This window comes from Rhinatrema bivittatum, chromosome 3, assembly GCF_901001135.1.
Source record: "Rhinatrema bivittatum chromosome 3, aRhiBiv1.1, whole genome shotgun sequence".
NCBI classification, from domain to species: Eukaryota; Metazoa; Chordata; class Amphibia; order Gymnophiona; family Rhinatrematidae; genus Rhinatrema; species Rhinatrema bivittatum.
In genome coordinates this window covers 37,547,855-37,571,620 of record NC_042617.1, presented here as the reverse complement: position 1 = coordinate 37,571,620, position 23,766 = coordinate 37,547,855, and the positions used below count along the sequence as shown (strand labels likewise).

At 42.8% G+C, this 23,766-nt stretch overlaps 1 protein-coding gene across 5 annotated transcripts in view; it reads left to right on the top strand.

The window, feature by feature from the left end:
- The window catches only part of MIA3 (MIA SH3 domain ER export factor 3), a 246,190-nt gene that overhangs the window by 79,420 nt on the left and 143,004 nt on the right, over nt 1-23,766 (top strand). For all 5 annotated transcript variants that reach the window (XM_029593146.1, XM_029593144.1, XM_029593143.1 and 2 more), the window contains exon 7: nt 15,015-15,146. In XM_029593146.1, coding sequence (XP_029449006.1) covers nt 15,015-15,146 — 132 coding nt within the window. The remainder of the gene's footprint in view (nt 1-15,014; nt 15,147-23,766) is intronic.

Genomic DNA, 23,766 nt, shown 5'->3' with positions numbered 1-23,766 from the left:
AATTGGTGTGTGTGATGTGGGTGGGGAGCAAAAGAGGGTACTAGAGTTGGCAGTTTTCTCATTAGGAATACATGTGGTTTATGTGTAAGTTTTACCCTTAGTCATGTTGTATTTCTACAGCTGAAAGTTTTTAACTGATGTGCCTAGCTCTATAAACCTGTGGAGGTAGATCCTTGGAGTAGTGTGCAAAGAGAATGGGGTATATCTGCCTATTTATTGCTGGGAGTAATTTGGGGGACAAGGTTCTCCATTTTGATTTAAAAAAATGATGATGAGTGGGGCTAAATCAAAGTTATCAAGATTAGAATGTCACTTTCTACTGGTACTCATGTTATTTTGTTTCAAAAAACTGTTGAAAATTAACATAAGTTTTGCTATGCTGGGTCAGACCAAAGGTTCATCAAGCCCAGCATCCTGTTTCTAACTGTAGCCAATCCAGGTCACAAGTACCTGGCAGGATTCCTAAATTCAATAGATTCAGTGCTGCTTAGCACAGAGACAAGCCATGGCTTTCCTCAAGTCCTTAATCATGGTTTATGGACTTTTGTTCCAGGAACTTGTCTAGACTTTTTTTTGTTTTTAAATACAGCTCCACTACCAGCTTTTACCACTTCCTCCAGCTACGCAATCCAGATTTTAATTGTGTTGAGTAAAAAAGTATTTTCTCCTATTTGTTTTAAATATATGAAAAGTTTTAAATCTTTAAAGTCTGCATTATTGTATGTCTATTGTGATCTACTTTGAGATAGTTGCATAGCCAGCAAAGAAATCGAAAAGTAAATTAAAATTATTTTTGTGTGTATCCGTGTGTGTGGATGCTGCTGCTCTTGTGTCTTAGGCCCTAATTCCTCAAAAGTCTTTTCCTATAGCCACAGATGAGGAGAATGGGTCCAAATCTTCCTTTCATCTACTACCACCACCACCACCACCGTAATCCTGCAGCCAGCCTTTTTAGCAAAGGCGCAACCACAATCTTCTCTTCGGCTAGGGGTCATCCCGGCAATGAGCGTGGCCAGCTGTCTCTCTCCTGCCTTCTTCCTCTCTCCAAAATATGAGTAAAACTGGGGCGGGCCGTGCTTTGTGCGCTTCTGAGTCTGGTCCGCCTCTGTGCCAGACAGACACTGTGCTTATCAGCCCAGTTTGGTAACACGGACTCGGCCCTTTCACGTTCCAGTGCTCTAAGGGAAGCTCTGCCACAGGCAACAGCAGCCAGGCTGCGCCTCCCTCCGCTGGCCCGGTCCTTGCTGCTGCTGCCGCCTGAGCTCTGCACGCTGCTGAGTCTTCACTTTCGTCACTAAACTGCGCCGCTCGCCCTCCTCGGCTCTCGCTCTCTGCCGCTCGCCGGCGCTGGCTGATGACGTCCGGGGTCAGCGCGGGGGGAGTTGTGTATTGTTGACGTGTTACCGCGGGCTGAGGAGCCGAAGTTCAGCTTTTGCCTTGTCAGAGAGAGGGCGGCGGGGAGGAGGAGGAGGGCTGCCGCTGCTTTCTTAATTACCAGCGCTTCTGGACATGGAGACCCCGGAGCCGGGTCAACCCTCTGCCCCCTCGCCAAGCTCCGAGGCTAACCTGCCGGGGCCTCTGCCTTTCTCCTACGCCGTCTTCCAGGCCGGCCTTCGCCAGGTGAGCGAGCGAGCGAGTGCGTGCGGCCGGGGTAAAAGGTTCAGGGCTCGCGGCTGGTACCGAGCCCCGGAGACGGACGGTGAAAGGCGGTGCGAGGGGGGGTGACGGGATGTAGCAGTGTTGGAGCCGGGTCGCAGGTGCAGAGTCTCCTGTTCCGTGGGAGCTTTATGGCATTCTCTTTTTTTTTTTGAATAAAAACACTTGTTTGACTTCTGCATTGGCTGTTCCTGTCTTCAGAGGCAGGTCGCCATCTGGCCGCCTCTGTGTTTGGACTGTTTTATTTTCTTGAGACTAATTTTACTGTCTCAGCGTTTTTTTTTTGTTTTTTTTGGTGATGGTTGAGTGATACATAAAGTTGCTTGTTTCGTGAATGCTTCAATGGTTTCTATAAGCGGTAAAACAGTGTCTTTTCGTTGTATATGGTTCTAAGCGTCTGTTATAGTCAGTTTAATAGATTTTGGTTACCTTTCATATAGCAACATGAGATCTATTTACTGTTTGGGAGCTTGCCAGGTACTTGTGACCTGGATTGGCTACTGTTGGAAACAAGATACAGGGCTTGATTGACCCTTGGTCTGACCAAGTTTGGCAAGTCTTATGGATGGCATGTTCTTCTGTATATGTTTTGATAAATTTGGAGCAAGATGTTAGATAAAAGAAGTAACATTTTTAAAGTAGGAAATTTACTGCAAAGATTAAGAAGGGTAATGAAAGTTTATAAGGATAATGAACTATAGGTTGTTCTAATGCTATATTAACTTGTGTGGGCCAAGTTATTGATTAGAGCTTTTTAGTGCCTTCTGAGAATAGTTGGTGATGTAGGCCCAAGAACGGTCAATAGTAGTGGCTGTTTATGGTTGTAGAACAATACAGATCAGTGTTCTTCACTGTGAGGTCTGGAAACCAGACCTAAATGTAGCTTCCTGAAGCTCCTCCTCCCAATTATGCACTCCTTCCTCTTTCTCAGGAGACTTGTTGCAGATGCTGCTGTTTCTTTACTTAAAAGATACTTAGTGTTCTGTATTTGTCTGGCATGATGTGGTTCTCAGTGAGTTTGAGCTGTGTAGTACCCAAACTTCTGTACTTTTTGACCCTGAGAACAGCATAGAAGTTTGGGCATTTCGTGATTCAAACTTATTGAGAGACATGTGCTGCCAGAAAAATACAGAACAATTATTCAGGTAGAAGTAACACAGCAAAAGTTGAGAGAGGGTGGGAAGAAAGTCTGTTTGGAGGAGATGAGGGTGAATAGAGAATGGTAGAATAGGCAGATGGTGTTTGAAACTGGCTGGAATGGGGTAGGGGAAGAGAGAATGTTCAGGGGAGACGTGCTGATAGAGTGTGGAAAAGCAGACATTGTTTTAGTTATGTGAGTTACTCTGGGCAGCTGGGCTGACCACATTATTGAATAGGGATTCTCCCCTTGCCTAGGGCATCGTCCACTTTGCTCTATGATGATCCTGGCTCTCATATTGAAGTTTTTTGCCAAAGCAGTCCACACTAAAAGATCACTGGCATAGATCTATCGATAAGCATGCAGTATAATGGGGCCTATGTACAAAATGGATTCTATACTAGCATACATGTTAAGGGGGTTCTCCATGTACATTGAGCAGTGCCTAATGTATCATGGCCCGACTGCTGGCCAAAAGCATGGTTTAATATACCCACATATGCAAAGCATGTAAATAGTATCGTATTGATGTCATTTGTCATTGCCATGTTATTTAGCAATGGCCCTGAACCAGGATCTAAACGTAGCATAGCCTCTTACGATGCTACATTTAGCTTCTGCTCTGAGAATGTATTTGTATTTGCTAGAGTGCCAATCTTGTATAAACATTTAACAATAGGGGAAGTATTGTTTTGGGCCTCCTCTCAGAACTCTGGCACAAGTGGGAGGCCTCCCTTTGCTATTTATTTATTTGTTTTTAACTTTTATATACCGAGGGTTCCTATATGGGATGCAGATCACTCCGGTTTACAAAAAACTACAACTTCGCTCACAGGCAGTACATAAAACAAGTAAATACAAGAACTGATACAGCTAGCACAAAAACCAAGTGAATGCAAAAACTGGTACAAGGAACTTAAAACTGAGACAGTCTATGATAAGCTGCTTAAGATATGATACTTAACTTATGATATGAATTTGATATCCTACTTTACCTTACCAGAGAGGGCACCTTGTACCCATCCTCCCCTTCCCCAGGATTGCTTGTTCTAGTAGCTCAGCCTCCAGTGTTGATCTGTGTCACACGGTCACTGAAGGCCGAGTCAGAAGGAAATAAGATTCTCCCTTCTTGCTGCAGGTCAGCCTGGGGGAAGATTCAATCTGTTATGAGAGGGTTGGAAGGAGCCCCCCTTTCCTGGGAGATAGAGGAATCTCTCTGTGGTGGGGAGGACTGGCGAGGGGTAGCTGATCAGGTTGAAGGATTCTCCTGGGCCAACCAGTCCTTTACTTGGACCAGCTAGTGCAGGGGAGCTACATGTATGGGCACACGTTCTAAGGGCCCAACCCACGTTCCAAAACTCCATAGCCAGTCGGGTTTTCAGGATAGCCACAATGAGTATGCATGAGATACATTTGCATACTATGAAGACTCAGTATATATAATTTATCTCATGCATATTCATTGTGGCTGTGGGGTCCCAGGACAGGCTTGGGAAGCCTTGCCTTAGAGTATATGAGTGCTTTGCACATGATTATCTTTGCAAATCTCATTGTACCATGCTCAGTTAAAAAGCACACCAAAATCGACAGTAGTGATTGTAGCACACTTTAAGTCAAAAGCTCTAAAGTGGCTTTTTCTTGGCACTGCTTGTTAAATTTACTAACTAAAATGTTTATTAAAAATGACAGGTTACAATGTGTTCATTAAAAATTCAATTAGTATTTTTATATTTCAATATTTTATTGGCTTACTTTTCAAAGGGAAAGAAAGCTTATGAGATTAGTAATAATGTTTGTGAGTGTTTTGTCATAATCAAAGCAAAATTTCAGGACATATCACTGATATGGACAGGGTTGGATTTTTTTCATATCCACATATTCTGTGCATGTGTGTGTTCTGGAAAGTTGGCGCCTTTAGTTCAGGGTGGAATTTCTTGAATTGCTGTTGATGTCTCACAGTAGCACGCTCGCAGCAGGCTGCTGGCGGTGAGTCTTGCACAGTGGTCTTTAGGGTTTCTCAGTGGCATGGCCTGAGAAGGGGGTAACATCAAAGCCCAGAACAGGTAAGAGAGCACCAGTCAGGCACTAGGGAGCTTCTTTTGCGTGATGCTTGCAGACTGCATAGAAAATGGGAGGGCAAGTGATATCTTGAGGGGGCTGTTATTGCTTTGCCCCTCCACTCCCAAGGGGGAGGCTGCTGGAGGGGCTGTTTTAATTGTCCTACAGTTATTTTCAGTGCCCTGTGCTCTTGTGATTTTTATGAATGTGTAAAGGACTGAATAATTAGGTTCTTCCTACGGAATTGACATGGGGAACTAACTAGGGTTTGGGTGGAAGAAATGGCAGCCACACATCTTTCTCCCTCCCCCATCTTGTGCCAGTTGATTACAGTTTTTTTAGGACGACAGTAGCAGTGCAGGATGTATGGCCCTCTGCTCTCTGGGGCAGTGTTTGCTTTGAACTGCACAGTTCAAATCGTGACACTCTGGGCCCCCGGCGATATCAGAGGATGAGAACACAGCCTAAGGTGTGCCGCATTGCTGCTATCCTTCTAACTGCAAGCTGCGATTAAAAGATTCTGGGAAAGAGAGTAAAGGGATGGGAAGAGTTAAAGGGTTTGGGACTGGGGTGCACGAAGGGTGCGAGGGAGTGGATCAGAAGGGTTGTAGCTTGTGCCAGTAAAAGCAGAGAGAAGGGGTATAAGTGGATTAATTAATTCTAGATTCTGCCTCTCTCCCTTCTTTTTCCTCTCCTTCTGCTCCCTGATTCCCCTTCTCTTCCTTCCCGCATCATGCCTCTAGTTTCTACTAGATACTGTAAGCTGTAGTTATTTTAAAATTGAACCCATGACTTAATACCTTTATACCATTGAGCATTACAGATAAAAAGACAGAGACAGAAACCAACTTTTTTGCAATTCTTGGCCGTGTTACTTCCTAGCCACCTGAGGCATCCCCAAAAGGAACCCTTATTTTTTTCCATCATTCACAGTGCTTTTGGATGCCAGAAGGGCTTTACCTTTTGTGTTTGCAAAAGGACATTTTCACCTTGCACAAACCACTGATGGATGTGAGAATAAAATTTACCCTAGCCTTCACTATGGCTTAAGAAAACACACAACCAGGAAGAGTCTCTTCCTCTTCCCTATCTTTTATACCTTATCTTCTTTAACTTATGGTTCCAAAATGGTTGTTTTTAGCAGACAAAGGTTCTATCCCTCTCTCCAGAAAGTCTAAATAAATATTAGTTTACTGAGAATTGGCCAAGTTCAACATAATCAACAAAATTTAAACTGTGCAGGTGACTGTCAGTTTGTATCATAACATTTTCAGAGTTGATCCTATAGTGTATGATATCTGAGGCTGAATTACCCTGGTAGTATTTTAATAAGTAGCAGTTGGAAAAGGTTCCCGAGGGTGCCACTCCCCTCAAATCAGTTGGCTCCAAATACATATTTGGTTTAATTATGCCTGGAACATTTCATTTTCATTTTAAAGTATCCAGCTATTACACTTTAATAAATCATAATAATGAATTACTATGTCATATTTAGAGTTAGGCATGGTTTCTGCCTGCAAGTGCAATCCAGACTTGAATCTTGATTTGGCTGTGAGCTTGTGTTGAGCAAATGGAAATTTGACTGAAGCGAAATGCAACTCCATAAGAACCTCCATTGAGTCCGGCATCCTGTCTCAGACAGTGGCCAGTCTGGGTCGCTTAGAAGTACCCAGCAGGGATCCAAGATGGCCATTGTGGCACAGGTCGCGTAAGCTCCTGTTCCTATTCACCTACCTTTTTCCTTACCAATATGTCGCATTCTGGCTGAAAAACATAGGGCTAAGGAGAGGGTTTGCCCTGCAGCTACCCTGGAGCTACCGCCTGTCGATTCTGTGGCTGCTCAAGTTGTGAGAGCAGGATCTAAATTGGGAGAGGAGCCATTGGGGATCGGGACTGAGGAATTAGGACACCGTCCCCTCTCTGGGCTCAACTACCATCTCCTGTCCCTGATTGAAAGGATAGTTCCAGCGAACCCTGCGGCTTTCCTGGGTCCTGCTGATGAAGCTGTCGCTGGCGAGTCCCATTCAGGGAGCGCGTGCTAGAGGAGATTGCTGAATCGCTGCCACAGGGTGGTCGGGAAGCAGTTTATCCTCTTCCACACCAGCTTTGGATGTCTTGGCTGTTACTAAGCACTTCATGCTGGTGAGGCTACCTGCGAGTATTTTGTACTGAATTCGGGAGGCGTTAGAGGGCCTCAATGCCTCAATATCTGTGCAGGTAAATTCTGTCTTGCTTGAATCTAAGGAAAACAAGAGTAAGATAAAATCTTTGGAAGTCTTAAGTGACGATATCATTCAGCAGCTTGATGGGACTAAACAAGATATTACTTATGTTAAAACAACTCAAGAATTTTTAATTAAGGGAAAACCAGACCTTGAATAACAAACTGGAAAATTCTGGGTGAGGCAGAAATTTGCGTTTTTATAAATTTTCCTAAAGTGCCTCATGTATCTGCAAAAGATGTTTTAGAAAAAACTAGTTGAGATCTTTAAAGTGCAGGATCAAGCGGTACCTCCATTGTCAAAATCTTTATTTACCCTCCCCCTTTTAAGAAGGACCCCCCGAGGTCGTTTCTGGGTCTCAAGTACAGTAATGGAACCGCTGGATATTTGCAGAATTTTGGAGACTTCTGATGTTGATCAAGCAGTACCCGCAACAATGATTGTGTCTCTTGCATTGGAACCAGATTGGGATTGGATTCCTAGGTTATTTTTCAGGTGTCTTCTTGACCCCTTCCTGAATTTGAATGGACGGGTTTTCCCGGATGTCTCGAGACAAACGCAGAAGAAGAGGCAACACTTTTTTTGCTTCTTAGACCCAGAGTTCTTCAGATTGGGGCTTTTTTCGTGTTAAAATTTCCATGCAAATGTTGCCAAGTATAAAGAGCATTTATACATACTATTTTTTTTTTGTTCACCTTCTCAGCTTCTCTGTTCTTGAGTGATAAGGTGGTTCTGAATATTCATGATGATCTCCCTAATCTTCCTTGACTCCCTAATAATAGGCGCTAGAACCCTTACTTATATTTTCCCTGCACTCTGTGCTATTGTCACCTAAGAATGTACGCTGTATTGTTTATATGGTAAATTCCTGGGGTTGTGAACTTGGATCCCTTTCTTGTGGACTTTATTTATTTATATATATATTTTTCTATACCGACATTCCTGTAAAGATACAAATCATATCGGTTTACAATGAAACTTCAACTTCGCTCAGGGGCGGTACAAGGAACATAGGTGCCAGTTAACAGTGGAACATGTCAAAAACTCATTTAAACATAACCTAAGAATCAAATAACTCATATTGACATGACAAAAAAATAAAATACTCTGAAATCATCTAGGAAACAGATGGCTAGAGCCAACAAAAGAACTGAGAGGTGGACTGAGGTGTCCACCTGGAGTGCTCTCTTGTGAGAGATAGGTTAAAGGTGAGGGAGATTAGGTGTCCTGAAAGGCTTGGCTAAAAAGCCATGTTTTCAGTCTCTTTTTGAAAACAGAGGGACAGGATTCTCGTCTGAGATCGGGGGGGGGGGGGGGGGGGGGGGTAACGCATTCCAATGGTGTGGTCCCGCTGTTGATAAGGCGCGTTTTCTAAGTGATGTTTTGGCTTGGGGAGCGTACAAGGTGTCTTTGCAGGCACTCCTGATTGGTCTAGAGGAGGTATGTGGTTTTAGTTGGGTGGAAGTGTGGAGGGCGGTGAGGTTATGGATAGCTTTATGGATAATCGTGAGTACTTTGAAAAGGATCCTGAATTTGATGGGGAGCCAATGTAGATTCTGAAGAATAGGGGTGATGTGTTCCCTTTTTTTGGTATTGGTAAGAAGCCTGGCTGCGGAGTTCTGAGCCATCTGAAGGGGTTTTAGGGACTTAGGGAAGACAGACTTAATTTCTGCATTTCCTTGCTTTGTTTTCTTTTTTTTTTTTTTTTGTTGTTGTAATATTTAATCTATATTCCTTGCTGAGTCAAGATTATTCTTGTATGTTTGTCTGTGGTTTCATAAATTAAAAAAAAAAAAAGTACCCAGTAAACCCCAATGGTAAGATTCATGCTTTGTTGCTGACTTCCAAAAGTAAGAGATAACAATGCTTCTCAAATCTACCTGGTTCATAATTCATGGATCTATCCTCCAGAATCTTGTTCAAAAAATCTATTTTTTTTTTTAAACTCGCTTATTCTACTAGCCTTTAACATATTATCTGGCAACAAATCCCTCAGGTTAATTTTGCATTGACTGAAAAAATAGGTTCTTGAATTTGTTTTAAATCTGCTACCAGTTCATTTTATGGAGAGTTCACTAGTCTTAGTATGATCTGAAAACATTTTTAACTGTTCCCTATTAACTTGTTCAGTTCCACTCGTGATTTTATAGAACCTTTTTTTTTTTTTTTTTTTTGATCCCTCCTTTCGATCATTTCTTCTCCATGCTAAAGAGCCCTAGCCTCAGGCCTGGATTTGTCAGTAGGCACACAATTATATTAATAAATATATAGTGTAAAACTACTTTAGTTTCATAATGTAATATAAAAGATGGAAATGTTTGCCAGTTTGTTTCAGAATTGTTAAATTTTTCCCCAGGATCTACTCCTGAGCTGCCACAGGAAACTAGGTGGGGGGGGGGGGGGGGGGGGGGAACGACTGTGCCTTACATCTTCCCCCTGTTGTCTAACCTTGGGGAGGGACGAGGGGAATGACAGGGCGAGACAGCACCGACAGTGCCTTGGGGCGCCAAATTCCTAAATCTGCCTGTTTTAGCCTTTATGTATAAAGGAACTGTTCCATCATTTATCGTTTTTGTTGCCCTTCTCTGTATTTTATCTAGTTTTGCTGTGTGTGTGTATGTATGTATGTGTATATATATATATAATTTATTTTTTTGAGATGGGGCAACGAGAACTTTACACGGTATTCACAGTGTGGTCACACCATGGATCAGTATGGAGTTGTCATTGCAATCTGTTTTATTCTCTTTTCCTTTCTGAGCAATGCCTAATATTATTTGCTTTTTTGGCTTCTGCTCCACACTGAGCTGAGGATATGAACATATTATTCATATTGATTCCAAGGTCCTTTTCCTGAGTGGTAGCTCCTAATGTGAGATCCAGCACTGTGTTACTTATGGGAGGGGGATTATTTTATCTTATGTGTTTCACTTTGCATTTGTCCACTTTAAATTCATCTGTTATTTAGATGTCCAGTTTCCTAGTCTTGCAATTCCTCTGTCTGCTTGTGTTTTAATTACTCTGAATACGTGTGATTTGTATATTTGTCCGCATTTGTCATTGCTTAGTTTTCCTTATCATTTAATGAATATGTCAAGCAGCACTGGTCCCAGTTCAGGTCCCTGACCTCTCTTTATTAGGAAAACTGACCAGTATTCTGTTGTCTGGTGCATGTCAAAATGTTCTAGGATTTCAAAGGGATTGTACTTTATTGAATGCTGCTTTCTGCTGGAATTTGGTATGCCTTACATGCAAATATCAGACTGCTGCTGAATATAATCATGCATTTGAAGTCTCTAGAATTTGGGGTCCTTTGTTACTATTATGTAATCTAGATTTTACAATTCTGATATTGCTTTATTTTTTGCTTATGGTTTATGATCAGGAGTTGTATTCCAAGTGCTTTCGCTCTATATTTTTCGGTTTTTTTTTTAAATTGTTTGAGCTTAAATAATACTTTTTTTTATTCTTGTTCACAGCCTGCTTTTGTTAGCAGTTGATTTGGGTAATTTGGAATCATCATATTTGTTTGCTTTTGTATTTAAATCCATTTGTGCTACGTCAGCTTTTACCACATCCTTTCTACTAGGATGCTGTAACTTCCCTGTTTTTAATACTATCTTTTGAAGAATCCTCACTCTGAGTCGTACGCTCCTGCGCAGCTCTCTGCTTTCCCTTATGATCTAGTTTAAAAGCTGCTCTATTAACTTTTTAATTGTTAGCACAAGCTGCTGGGTTCCTTTCTGGTAGGTGGAGTCTGTCCCTTCGGAACAGGTTCCCTCTTTCCCCCCAAAAAGTTTCTCCAGCTTTTGACGAATCTAAAGCCATCCTCTCTGAACTGTGGTCTCATGCATGGATTGAGAATTCGGAGCTCATCGTGCCTCGCTGGCCCTTGCGCGTGGAACTGACAGCGTTTCTGAGAATGCTGCCATGGAGGCGGTGACTTTCAGTCTCCTGCCCGGAGTCCTGCATTTTTACTTCTAGGACCTTCCTCCTGCACATGTACCGGGACAGCCAGCTCCTCCTCCTCATCGCTCTAAAATCCTATCTTGAAACAGATACTATTCTTTCTGATTGTGTAAACCTTTTTCACAATAAAACACTGGTGTTCTACTTCAGATCTTCACGGTGTGGGGGGGAGGGTAGAAGGAGGGAGGAGAGTGCTGTGTTGGGGAGAGGGGGAGGGCAAATGTCCGTTGAATCTTCATCAGGTGACAGCTAGTGTGATTTGATAGTGTTCTCCTTTTTTTCCTCCCAGTACTTGCAAATGCTTTGCTACCACGATTGCTTCTACTATTTAGAATTAAAACTGATGATCTAAAACATGAAATTAGAGAACATTAATATATATTGCCAGCCCTGCGCCGGTGTACTTACGACTGTCAAGCCACTGATAATTCTATTATTATATGGTATTCTCACAGGCTGGTTTGTCTTCCACTGTTTTCAATTAGATGAATAGGCGCATGACTGCATGAGCAGAGCATCATTATGTCTACAGGCTGCACACTTATTTTCTATGAAGCGAAAACTGTTTTCAAAAAGTCTTGTGTGGTATTAAAAAAAAAAACAAACAAAAAACCTTCCAGCATATGCAGTCTATGAACTAACCAAAAATTTCACTTTCATTTTTGAAATTATGCATTCTGCACCATGCAGGTCCCTTGAGTTTCTGAGAATAACTGTTGTTTTTTTTTAAAGAGAGCCATAAATTATCTCGCAGAATCAGCTCTCTGTTTAGGTCCCCCCTATACTGACTTTCTTTAAGAAAAATATATTCTGAAATGAGAGAGTGCTATACAATACAATAGCAAATACTAATATAACAAGTATATACTAAGCCATACTCCTCCTGTATAAGCCTACCATAGTGAGAAATTGAGTAATTTCCAAATCAGAAACCTCCTTAAAAAAAAAAAAAATCAGTCCATAGAAATACAAATAAGCATAGAAAATCCATTTATAATATTTTTAGCTTCTTAAGTGTGATCCTGCTAGGCATATTAACAATGTTTGTTTTCTCCAACTTGCTTTTAAGTAAAAAAACATTTGTTACCCCCATAATCTTCAGCAAGCATTTATAGAGACATTTTCAGTATAAATACAGCTCCCAATTTAATAATATTCTGCCTTGAACCAAGAAACTTCCTCCTCTTAATCAGAGTACTGCGAGCCACATCTGGGTAAATTCTTACGTTCAGGGAATATGTGGTTCCGCTTCTGTAGAAAAAGCTTCCTGACCCAGTTCCTGTCCAGCTCCAAGATAGAAAGTGACCATTGATGTGGCCTTTCCATTCCTATAGTCCTCAGGTTCTTCCACTTCTTGAGTTCAGTTTAACCCTGGGTCAGGACTAGTAAAAACTGGACAGACTATCACCTTAGATGCTCTAGTACCATTCACAGGTAAACAGTATACATTCAGCAAAGGCGGCGGAGTATCATTGGATAGATGCAAAATCTCTTGAAGATTCTGTTTAAATAAGTCTATAGAAAATACTTTATTCTTAGCACCAGAAAATCTATAGCTTTGATTTTTCAATTTAGAAGTTTTTTTTTTCCTTAAAATTCTCTGGAGCAGTGGTTCTCAACAGGTGTTTCACTGTGGTGTTGCAGGGCTAGCAGGGCTAGCAGATGGCTGCCTCCTTATTAGCCTGGTTGACTTCTCTTACATTGGGCCTGATGCAGGGCTAGCAGGGCTAGCAGATGGCTGCCTCCTTATTAGCCTGGTTGACTTCTCTTACATTGGGCCTGATGGGAGGCTCCTCTCACTTCCTTCTCTTCTCTCTGGCACAGTGGGAGGCTGTTTCCTCCTTCACCCAGATCAGAGCAGGACAGTACCAGCTCCTGCTCTTCTGGCCCCCCCCCCCACCCCCCCATGGGACACAAACGTTATCTTCCCCTGCTGAGTCTGGGAGTGATGCTTGCGCTGATCTCTTCACTCTGTGGAGGGTGGGGGAAAGGAGGTTGGGGATGCTGGGAAGATGAAGGTGGAACGCAGAGGAAGGGTGGGGGCTGCTGAGCAGGAAGGGGTGGGAAACATGGGGTTGGGGTAGCTGGGCAGGGAGAGAGATGAGATGGAGGGGGTAGGGAGAGTCAAGCAGGGAAGAGGATGTGGGGGGTCAGGAATGCTGGGCAGGGATATGAGTGTGAGCAGATGATTGAAAGGGAGTAATTGGGAAAAGTGAAGGATGATGGAGGCATGGAAGGGGAGTGATAGGGTGCAAGAGCCATATTTCAGTTTTGGGAATGTGCATTTCTTCTCTCTTTGTACTTTGCTTAGTGTAGGAAATGTATTTCTAGCTCTCCAGTTTGCACTGCATGCAGAGTGGCTTTTTGAGGTTTCCATTCCAGTTTTTGTCTCCACATTTGTAATTTGTGGTCTTTTTTTTTCTGTATTTGGTGAAGGTCAGATCTGTATGTGTGACTGAGGTGAGGTATTTTACTAGTAAGTAGGGATTTATATCAATCTTTGTTGCATTTTCTCATTCTCAATAGGACATGCATTGGTGCTGCACTGCTGCCTTTTCATAGGAAGGGCTAATGCTGTTTTGAGTTCTTGGAATTAGTGTTGCAGTGGTAGGGAAGGTTTTTGTTACACATGTGCTGAGTTTTTGTTTTTTTTTTTCTTCAGGTTTTGTATTTTACATTGCACTTAGTAGTAAGGGAGTTTGTCTTTCTGTTAACTGAGATAGAATCAGAATATCTTTTTTATATAGTGAGTTGTATTTGAAGTATCCTAGTTCTGCTCTGCATCCATTGTTTGGGGACCCGGTGGGGGGAGGGAGGGCAGGTGGGTGCGGGTTCCTGTGGATGCAGAGTATATGTTTACATTTAGCCCCGTTATGTAGTGTTTAGTGTGTCATGCCTGTAAGCATTATCTGCCAGGTTTGTCCCAATAGAGAACCACTGCTCTGGAGAATAGCACTCCCCATTATCATAGTAGCACTTGCAGCATCTTTATCTTCAAGCTGCTGGATTCTGTCAGCTTGCTGGGTTAGAGCGTTATCTTGATCTTCAGAGGATTTTTCATGTGACTTAACAAGTTTTGACTTTTTTTTTTTTAATTTGGAATGAGATGGCAGCTTCCAAGTTTACAATTGGAGACCACGCATCATAGATGGTAACCTCTTTAAGCTTAAGCGGGACACTGACAAGTTTTGGAACCATTGAAAACGATTGTTAAGAGTATGACCTAGTCCTTCTTTCAGAGCCTTAGTGTCTGCTTTGACCTCCTTTCTAGGCCATCCTCTGACTTTGCCAACTACTCCAAGAAGTCGGCAGGCAGAGTTGCCCTTTAGCAACAGATGGCAATCTGAGACATACGCGCAGGGATTAGCATACCTCCAGAGATGAGTGTCTGTTTCCAGTGTCCCCGCAACATAGTCTGACAGCCCAAGCCCTGCTCCTGATGGCAGGGAATCTCAGAGGCCTGATCAAAAATAACTTTGTCTGCTTGCAACAAGAGCTGTGCCTGAATAAATTTGCAATTTAGCTTTCCTCTTCACCATCTAAACACCAACATGAAAGTAAAATAGAAGGGTCAATGTCAAATGGTTCATGAATATACATAAGATATGCCATACTGGGTCAGACCAAGGGTCCATCAAGCCCAGCATCCTGTTTCCAACAGTGGCCAATCTAAGGCCCAAGTATAAACATTACATGAAACAGTCAGATACAGGTATATATAAGGTCATTTGTGGCTCTCTTTCAAACACGTTTGCACCCAAGAGCTTATGTAATTGTAGCTGAAGTCACTGTGTAAATAACATTGGAAAATTATAATTTACAAATGGTAAGTACTACTTCCTTTTGTCCTTTGTGTTCCTTGGAAATATTGAGCAACTAGTTGTGGATGCAGTTTCCCTGTAACATGCATTGCATTTTTATGTTTGTTTCTTATGTAAGAATTGGTCATAGTTTTGTATATTTGATTTCAGCTGGTGGCTTCATTGCCTGAGGATATGAGACCTGGGCCTGATTTTCATGGATTGCCCTGGGAGCCCATTATTGTCACTGCTTTGGTGGGAGCTGCCACCCTTGCCATCTTCTTGTGGAGAACCTGCCTTTCAGTGAGTACATGTCCACAGTTCTTTATCTTATTGGGGAGAAGGATCTCACGTTGTCCGTGAGACCAGCCTGTGCCAATGGGGGTGTACTGTGTAATGCTGAGTTTCGTTGTGCACACCAGGCCAAAGAGTGAATAAAAATGCAAAGCAACAGACCTGTAATGATGATTTTCGGTGGGGCCAGACCAATGGCTCAGTGGCAATGCCGTGCTTTGTCCTGTTGGAAACCCGTATTTAATTCCTGAGACCTCTACATCTTGTCCTTGGGATGGTCAGGACTGGGGTTGCTGCACAGGCAGCATTCACAGCTCCCTGAGGAGGAGAGGGCCTCTGCCATCGCTTGACGGCAACACATACCGGCCAGATTCAGGGGGATGTGCATCAGGTTCTGGAGGAAGGTGCAGCTGGTGGGTTTGGGCCAAGGATCATTGCTGTGGTAGCTGGGTTAGACGAGAGGGAATAAAATAAAAATGGAGAAAACCCCTTAGTAATTGCAATTGAAGGTTCATGGCCTCAAGTTTTGGCAGAGGCTAGTTCCAGTTGTGATAGAAGCCAAAAGAAGCAACAGGAAACTGCCAGGTCAAATTTAACACAACATTATTTTATTAGTCAACTAAAATGTTGCTTCCTAAAGAAAAATTACTCTGGCTCTAGTCTTATGTGATTATAACTAAACAAAAACAGTTTGAACAAGAGTGATGAGAAGAAGAGCTGTGTGTAAGTCATGGTCAAGTTAATGGACTAATCCATAGAAGTTTCCTCTTGCAGGTTCAGGTCTTGCCTATTGCAGATCAGTTTTAGACTATGGCCCCAGCACCTTGAGTGTGTTCGATTTCATCTGATCTCAGAAGCTTAGCAGGATCAGGCCTGGTTAGTACTTGGATGGGGAGACAGCCTGGGAACAACAATTGCAATAGGCGTTTTGAACCAAATCAGGTAGTTCATTGGTAGAATCCTAGGACTGCTCATCTGAATCCCAGGAAGGCTCATGTGTGAATGTAACCACCCCGCCCCCGACCAGGTACATAAAGTGATGGGATGGGACTTCCAGTATTAGTGGTGGTTGTCCCTTCCAAATTTATAGTGTGTGTTTTTTAACATGGACCTGCAGATGTTGAAGTGAACCTTTTTGGTGGCAGATTGAGTTGCCATTACTTTATTTTGCATTTGTATTGTAAGGACAGGGAGGAAAAAACCCTCTCCCCCCCCCCCCCCCCCCATGATCTCTGACTCCATCCATAGGAATAGGCTGGCAAAATAATGGAGACTGACACATGGTAACCAATTCCTAGCACATTAGCAGCTTTCAGGCCGATGCAATATCTGCGTGCGGAAACGGGCGCTCATGACTGAGCACCCGCTCTTCTAACTGGCACCCAATGCGATATGCAAATGGGCTGCCACAGTAAAAAGGAAGCGCATGGGGAAATTGTGCGCCCCTAGCTGCCTCCTTGGCAGCTAGGGGCGCCCAGGAGAGGTGGCTGTCAGCGAGTTAGGAAAACAGATGGCTCAATTTTACGAGCGTCCATCTTCCTAATCTGTGTACAGCCACGGGTTGGGAAAATGGATGGTGGTTAATTGAGCGTCCCTTTTCCTAACATGACAACCGGCACACTTTAGTATTGTGGCAGTTTTTTTTTTGTTTTTTTTTTTTAATTTGGAGGAAGTACATAAAAATATTTTCTGCTTTTCTCTACACATTTTGGGCTTCTCAAAAATTAATGCCTGCTCGGGGGCAGGTGTTAATTTATGAGGGTAAAAATTTGCGTGTCAGGCGCACTTTTTTCTTTTTTTTTTTGCATTGGGGGAAATAGCTATTAGCCTCATTTATTTATTTATTTATTTAACATTTTTATATACCGGGATTCATACAAGATATTGCATATCGTCTCGGTTTACATTGAAACTGAACACAAGCATGAGAGCATGCTAATCATTAGCGCTCATCACATGTAAATTCATGTTATTAGCTATGCAATTCTATTGAATGTGCATTTTGGACGCGCTAGCCCTCATTTTGCATCTGGACGTCCAGTCGTGTGTTGAGCATGGTATTGCATCGGCCTGTTTATTTTCTGGAATATCTTGCCAAGCAAACCTATATTACATGGATGAGAAGGTGTTTCACAAAGATACTGAACACGTCAGAAATTATTGTGCTTCCAGAAGAGTAAATAGTACAGTCTCTGATGATCCCATTGGTAAACATGTTTTCCTCATGCATTGTCTTTTCTCTTTCTCAGCCTTAAAGGAGGGCTGTTGTTTCTTTTTTTTTTCCCCCCCCCAGACATACCCATATCAAAACTTTTATCCAATCCACTTCCCATAACATTAATCTATCCTCAAAGGAAGGAACCATGCCAGATACACTAAAAGGGGCAATCGTAAAACCAATTTTAAAGAAAAAAACCAGCAACCCGCTCATGCTGAGCAATTACAGACCAGTATCAAATTTACCCCAATTGCAAAATTAATAGAAAAAACTGTACAAAATCAATTAGTGGAACACTTAGAGAGCAACCATATCCTGTACCCATCACAACATGGCTTTCGCAAACACTACAGCCCAGAGACACTACTGCTTGCCCTAACAGACAACATCATGAGAGGTTTCGACAGCGGTAAACACTACATTTTAGTGATGCTAGACCTGTCAGCGGCCTTTGATACAGTAAACCATGACATTATATTAAATAGATTAGAAGAAATAGGATTAAGTAACAAAACAATCAAATGATTCAGATCATACCTAAATAACAGATATTTCCAAGTACAGATCAAAGAGATTATGTCAGAAAAAATAAACCTTCAAACAGGAGTTCCACAGGGATCAGCCCTATCTGCCACACTATTCAACATTATACTTGTTGCCGTTACGTCACCTGCTGGCTGGTCTGGGCATCTCACATTACATATACGCTGATGATATTCAATTAGTAATACCCATCGACGACACAATTGAAAAAACATTAAACATAGCTAATATGTATCTAGATATCATCAAACAGCAGCTAAACCAGATGGAATTAGTTATTAATATAGAGAAAACAGAATTCCTACACGTAGAACGAAAAAATATAGAGATCATTCAGAACCCAATCACACTCAAAAACAACCAAAAAATAGAAGTAGCAGAGAGAGTGCGAAACCTTGGAGTGATAATTGACACGGAACTAAGCATGAAACAACATATCTTTAAAAGTAAAGGAAGGTTACGCCAAACTCATGATTCTTAGACTAAAACCATTACTAATAACCACCAACTTTCGATCAGTGTTACAAGCCTTAATTTTTGCGAGCACTGTTTATTGTAATGCCCTACTACTAGGTTTACCATACACCACGATAAGACCACTTCAGATACTACAAAACACTGCTGCAAGAATTCTGACTGGTAAAAGTAAGAGACCATATCACCGAAACCCTAGCCGAACTACACTAGTTACCCATTGAGCAAAGAATACAGTACAAAACACTATGCACCATACATAGATTAATACATAATGAAAAAGCTGTATGGCTGAACACAGCCCTTCGTGAACACGTCTCTCACAGAAGCCTGAGATCAGCAAACAAAGCACTCCTAATAATTCCTTCAGTCAAAACAGCAAGATTAACCCAAGTAAGGGAAAGGGTGCTAACCTTAGCAGGTCCCATACTATGAAACACCATGCCTTTAGAGATCAGATTACCAAGAGACATCAAAACCTTCAGAAAAAGTTTAAAAACATGGCTCTAAACAAGCGTATCACAAAGAGAATGGAGAATAGAACCCAGGGAAATGTAGGATGTGGACAGTAGAACACCCACACACATCACCCTAATCAATATGTGTGTATTTTATTTTAATTTTTCGTTCACCACCAAAGGATAAGATACAATTATTAATTTATTCTTGTATTTAAAACTGATACAGATAGGAAATGACATGATTTATCACACTCACCAAATAATATTTATTATATAACTGTTACCATAACTTGATGGCACCTGTTTAATTGATATAATTTAATACATTTAGCAACATTAATTTGTGCTGGGGCTTGGATTGGGTTGGTTTGGGACTGTGAAATTTCGGCTCTCTCTGCTGGGGCTTGGATTGGGTTGGTTTGGGACTGTGAAATTTCGGCTCTCTCTGCTGGGGCTTGGATTGGGTTGGTTTGGTTTGGGACTGGGCGGCTAAGTGCGAGAAGCATTTTTTTTCTGTGGATTGGGTTTAGGACTGGGCGGCTAAGTGCGAGAAGCATTTTTTTTTTCTGTGGATTGGGTTGGTTTGGGACTGGGCAGCTAAGTTCACCACACTAACGCAAGGGTCAGGGTAGGCGGTAAATTAGTAGGTTAAGGACGCGGCAAGATAGCAGGTTAAAAAGGCGATAGTCGGGGCGCACTTTACTGTATGGGAGGGAATAGCTAATCAGATCGTTTACATATCATATATATGCCGCGGGCGGAAAGGGATACGCATCGAGTTAAAGAAGCGGTAAGGATCGGTAAAAACAGATAGTAAATCGCGGGTTAGACTTAAGCGGCGAAATTGTGAGTACACAGCGGGTTTGAAACGGGGTAACTGCAGCCGCGCTTTACTGTATCGGCCTGATTGTTGGTACATTGTAGATCCATTCCTCAAAGTTCCTAAAATTGGGACAGAGAACTGAAGGTCATCGGTATATAGTTGCAAGTCAACACCCTGGTTTGTCAACGCTTAACAAAATGGATGGGGGAACAGTAGGAAGTAAAGGAAAGAATGAGTTTAGCGTAGGATTAAAAAAAAAAAAAAAAGCCAAAAAAGCAAATACTTTTGCTCTGTATTCATACTAGGGAAGTGTGATGGACATAAGGGATTGTGTAGGGACACATTGCAGTTTGAGGATGCAGTATTCAAGGTACTGCACAGTTGAGAACAGAGGGGGGTATATATCCCAGAATACTGAAAGAATTTAAGTATGTAATGATTGTGCAGCTCACAACTCTGTTCAGCTTATCACTGGAATCTGGCAGGTGCCAAAAGACTGGCAAAGAGCAGATGTACTACTGCTCCACAAAGGTGGTGGTAAAGAAGAAGCAGAAAATTACTGATCTGCTAGTTTGGTAATAGTGGTGGACTAAATAATGGAAACTCTACTGAAAGATAGATTAGCACAGGGTGGCCAACTCCAGTCCTCAAGAATCGCAAAAGGCCTAGTTTTCAGAATATCCGCAATTAATATGCATGAAAGAGATTTACATGCAGTACCTCCATTGTAGATAAGTCTATTTCATGCATATCCACAATGAATATCCTGTAATCCAGACCTGTTTGACTCTTTTAAAGGACTGGAATTGACCACCAATGGATTAGTGCAATACTTTGAAACCAGTCTAGGTAACAGTTTTACAAGGGGAAGGTTTTTCCAAACAAACTTGATTGAATTATTTGAGGTGACCAGCATAGTAGATCAGGGGAATGCAGTAGATGTGGTCTCTGATTTCAGTAAGGCTTTGTCACTCTTTCAAATAGATAACTGAGCAAGCTAGCTGGCCTGGGAATTTGTAAAATGTATATGAACTGATTAAGATGTTGGTTAAGCAAAAGGATTGAATGATGCTCAGTGGAGGTCCACTCTGGTGAATTGAAATTGATTAGCGGGAAATTATAAGATCAGTGGTAGACTCAATCTGTGTCATTTTGTCTTTATAAGTGAAATTGTGGAAGGGCTGAAAGGGGAAAAAGTGCCTTTTTGCAGATGATATGAACATCAGCCACAGAGTAGACACGCTGAGAGTTAGACAAGGTAGACGATGACTTTAAAAAATTGGACGAATGGTCAAGGGTTTGGCAACTGAGCTTTAATCCAAAAAGTTGCAAAATCGTACATTTGAGATGTAGAAATTTCAGGGGCAAATACAATTTTGGAAGGAAGAACTGATGACCATCTGATCTCTTTTCAGTTTGGTGACTGCTATCTCAAGGTAGCAAAGCGATTTTTAAAGCTAACAGAATGCTTGGGTGCATAAAGAGAGAAAAGTAATATTTCCTCGCTTTAGGGCTCTGGTGAGATCCCCTCCTTTGAATGCTGGCACAATTCTGTAGAAACACTTGTACAAAAGGACATGGATAAAGTAGTCCATTCAAAGAGAGCTGCCAAAATAACGTGTTAATGGTACATCTGCAAGCCATACAAAGAGAGGCTTAACAAGCTAAAGATATACTCTATGGAAGAAAGGAGGGGCAGGGATATAGGATTCAGACTGACAGAAGGTAGGAATTTTCATAGCATGAAAAACTCAAGGACATGGCGTCATAATTCTGGTTTTCTTTCCTCTGAATGTTTCTGTCTGATTTTTTTTTTCTTTTCCTGGTCATTTCTGCCATAAATATTCTCTTTCTGTTAGGTGCATCTGTAAAAACATAAATGAAGTTGGTAGATGCAGACCACTTGGTCCTACCTGTTTGCTCTTGCCTACTGTACTGTCACAGATTAATTGATTTGAGGTCTTCTCCCTCCTGGGCCCTGCCACTGAGGTCCCTTTGCATCAGTCCCATGCATGTGTGAATCCTGTCATTGTTTTGACTCCTTTCACCTCACTTGCAAATCTGTTTCAGGTGTCCATCACCTTTTTAGTAGAAAAGTATTTTCTCGAGCATCCCTCTCTTTAATTTTATAATCTATTATTGAGCGTGACGAGAAACATTTTACCAGCCCTCCATGATTTTCACTTTAGGAAGTGCTGCTGTTTTACAATCTTTTTTTTTTTTTTTTTTTTTTTTTACACATAATAGACAAACTAATAATATAAGTGAGGTTTTTTTTTAATCTGGGATACATGACGTCACAGGCAGGGACTAGCAGGCAGTGGGCATATGGACAAATGCATATAGTATATGTTCTGCAGAGATAGAGGGTGGGAGAGATACAGTTTGTGGTGGAGTCCCCCCTCCCCTTGCAGCAGAAACAAACCCCAGCTTGGGTTGCATTTCATGATCTTGGCAAGCAAGAGGCATAGCACTCAATACTATGTCAGCTTCCTTTGCTGTATGGATCCCCATAGACCTCACAGCTCAAGTGATGAGAATGGCCCTGCGCAGCAGAGAAAGCCGATGCAGTATTAAGCTTGGCTTCTGCTGCCCGGGGCGGGGAAGGGATTATTAGGGGAGGCCCAAGTTGAGGTTTGTTTGTGCTACGGTGGGGGTGTTTCAAAGTTTTATGGGGTGGAGCAAGACTTGGCTATAGATGGTACCTCTTGTCTCTCCCCTTCCTTCTTTAACAAGTTATTTATTTTGTCTACCAATTTTCCTCTTCTTCCTCCAGTTACATTTTAACATTACTTACCTTTCTCATGGGCATAGTTGCATTTAAAGAATGCTTCATAAAACTGAAAAAAAAAATCCATAGATATCAATTATTCTCTTTTTGTTAGTATGTCTTATGAAAAAGGGCCAGGTGAGGTACAAGGAGTGAGAGAGTGGAAAAGATGCAGAAGAGCCAGGGGTATAGTGTGGGTATGAAAGAGAACTGGCGGGAAGATGGTGTGAAAGAGCTGGAGGGAAGTAGGAAGATGGGGCGCGAGTGCCACTAGGAGAGGAAGGGAAGGAGTTTGGGGTGAGAGAGCCACAAGAGGAGTGGAGGAATTACAAGAGATCCACAGGAGAGAGGAGTGCAAAAGATTGAGCCGGGGGCAGGGTAGGTGGCGAAGGGGGTATGAGATAGGGGGTGTGCAGGGAAAAAAATGATTTGGCTCATTTTCAACAGGTCTTCTTCCCATGAATATCGGTTTGTGGAATGTTTCATTTGTTTCATTCATTAGAAAAAAACAAATCAAACATTTAAAAAAGAAAAAAGGACCAAATGGGTCCTCCCACCCACCCAGAAAAATGCCGGGGCCAGGATCCCGCCCGGCCCCCACTTACTCAGTCCAGTAGGGATTCGCCGGTGAGGCCTAGGCCCAGGTTGAAGCCTTGGCCTTGTGTAGGCTGAGGACGTGGTAGGTTGCCGCAACCTCGGCCTATGCAAGGCCAAGTCTGCAGCCGAGTCCCAGGCTTTGACACCTAGGCCCAGGATGGAGGCCACGGCAGGTAGTCTCGACCTACCCAACGCCGAGGCTTCGGCCTAGCCCGGAGGCAGAGTCCCGACACCAAGGCCACAACCCGGAACCAGGCCCGATACATGGGCCTCAGACTAGTCAGAAGCTGGATCCCCATCACCAGGGCCCCGGCCCGGACCCAGGCCCAATGCAACAAACCAGCCCGGAGGACAGGTCCAATGCCTGGGCCTCGGTCTAAGCCAGAGTCCGGAAGCAGGCCTGATGCCTCGGCCTAGGGTCAGGCCTGGAGCCCAAGCCTTGCAGCAACTACCATGTCGTCGTCGTCTTCTTGTGACGCTGTTCAGGGGTGAACGCACCGGAGCTTATTAACTCTGGCTCCACCCCAGCACACAGCGTCCAAAGGAAGAAGAGGATGGAGTGCGAGGAGCTGTAAGGCCTGGGCTCTGTGCTGAGGCCCAGGCGTTGGGACCTGGCCTCCAGGCTAAGCCCTGGCATCAGGCCTGGCTCTGGGCTGAAGTCCCGGCCTCAGGACCAAGCCTCCGGGCCGGGTGGCGGCATTGGGCCCAGGGCCAGGCTCGGGCTGAGGCCCAGTTGTCGGGAC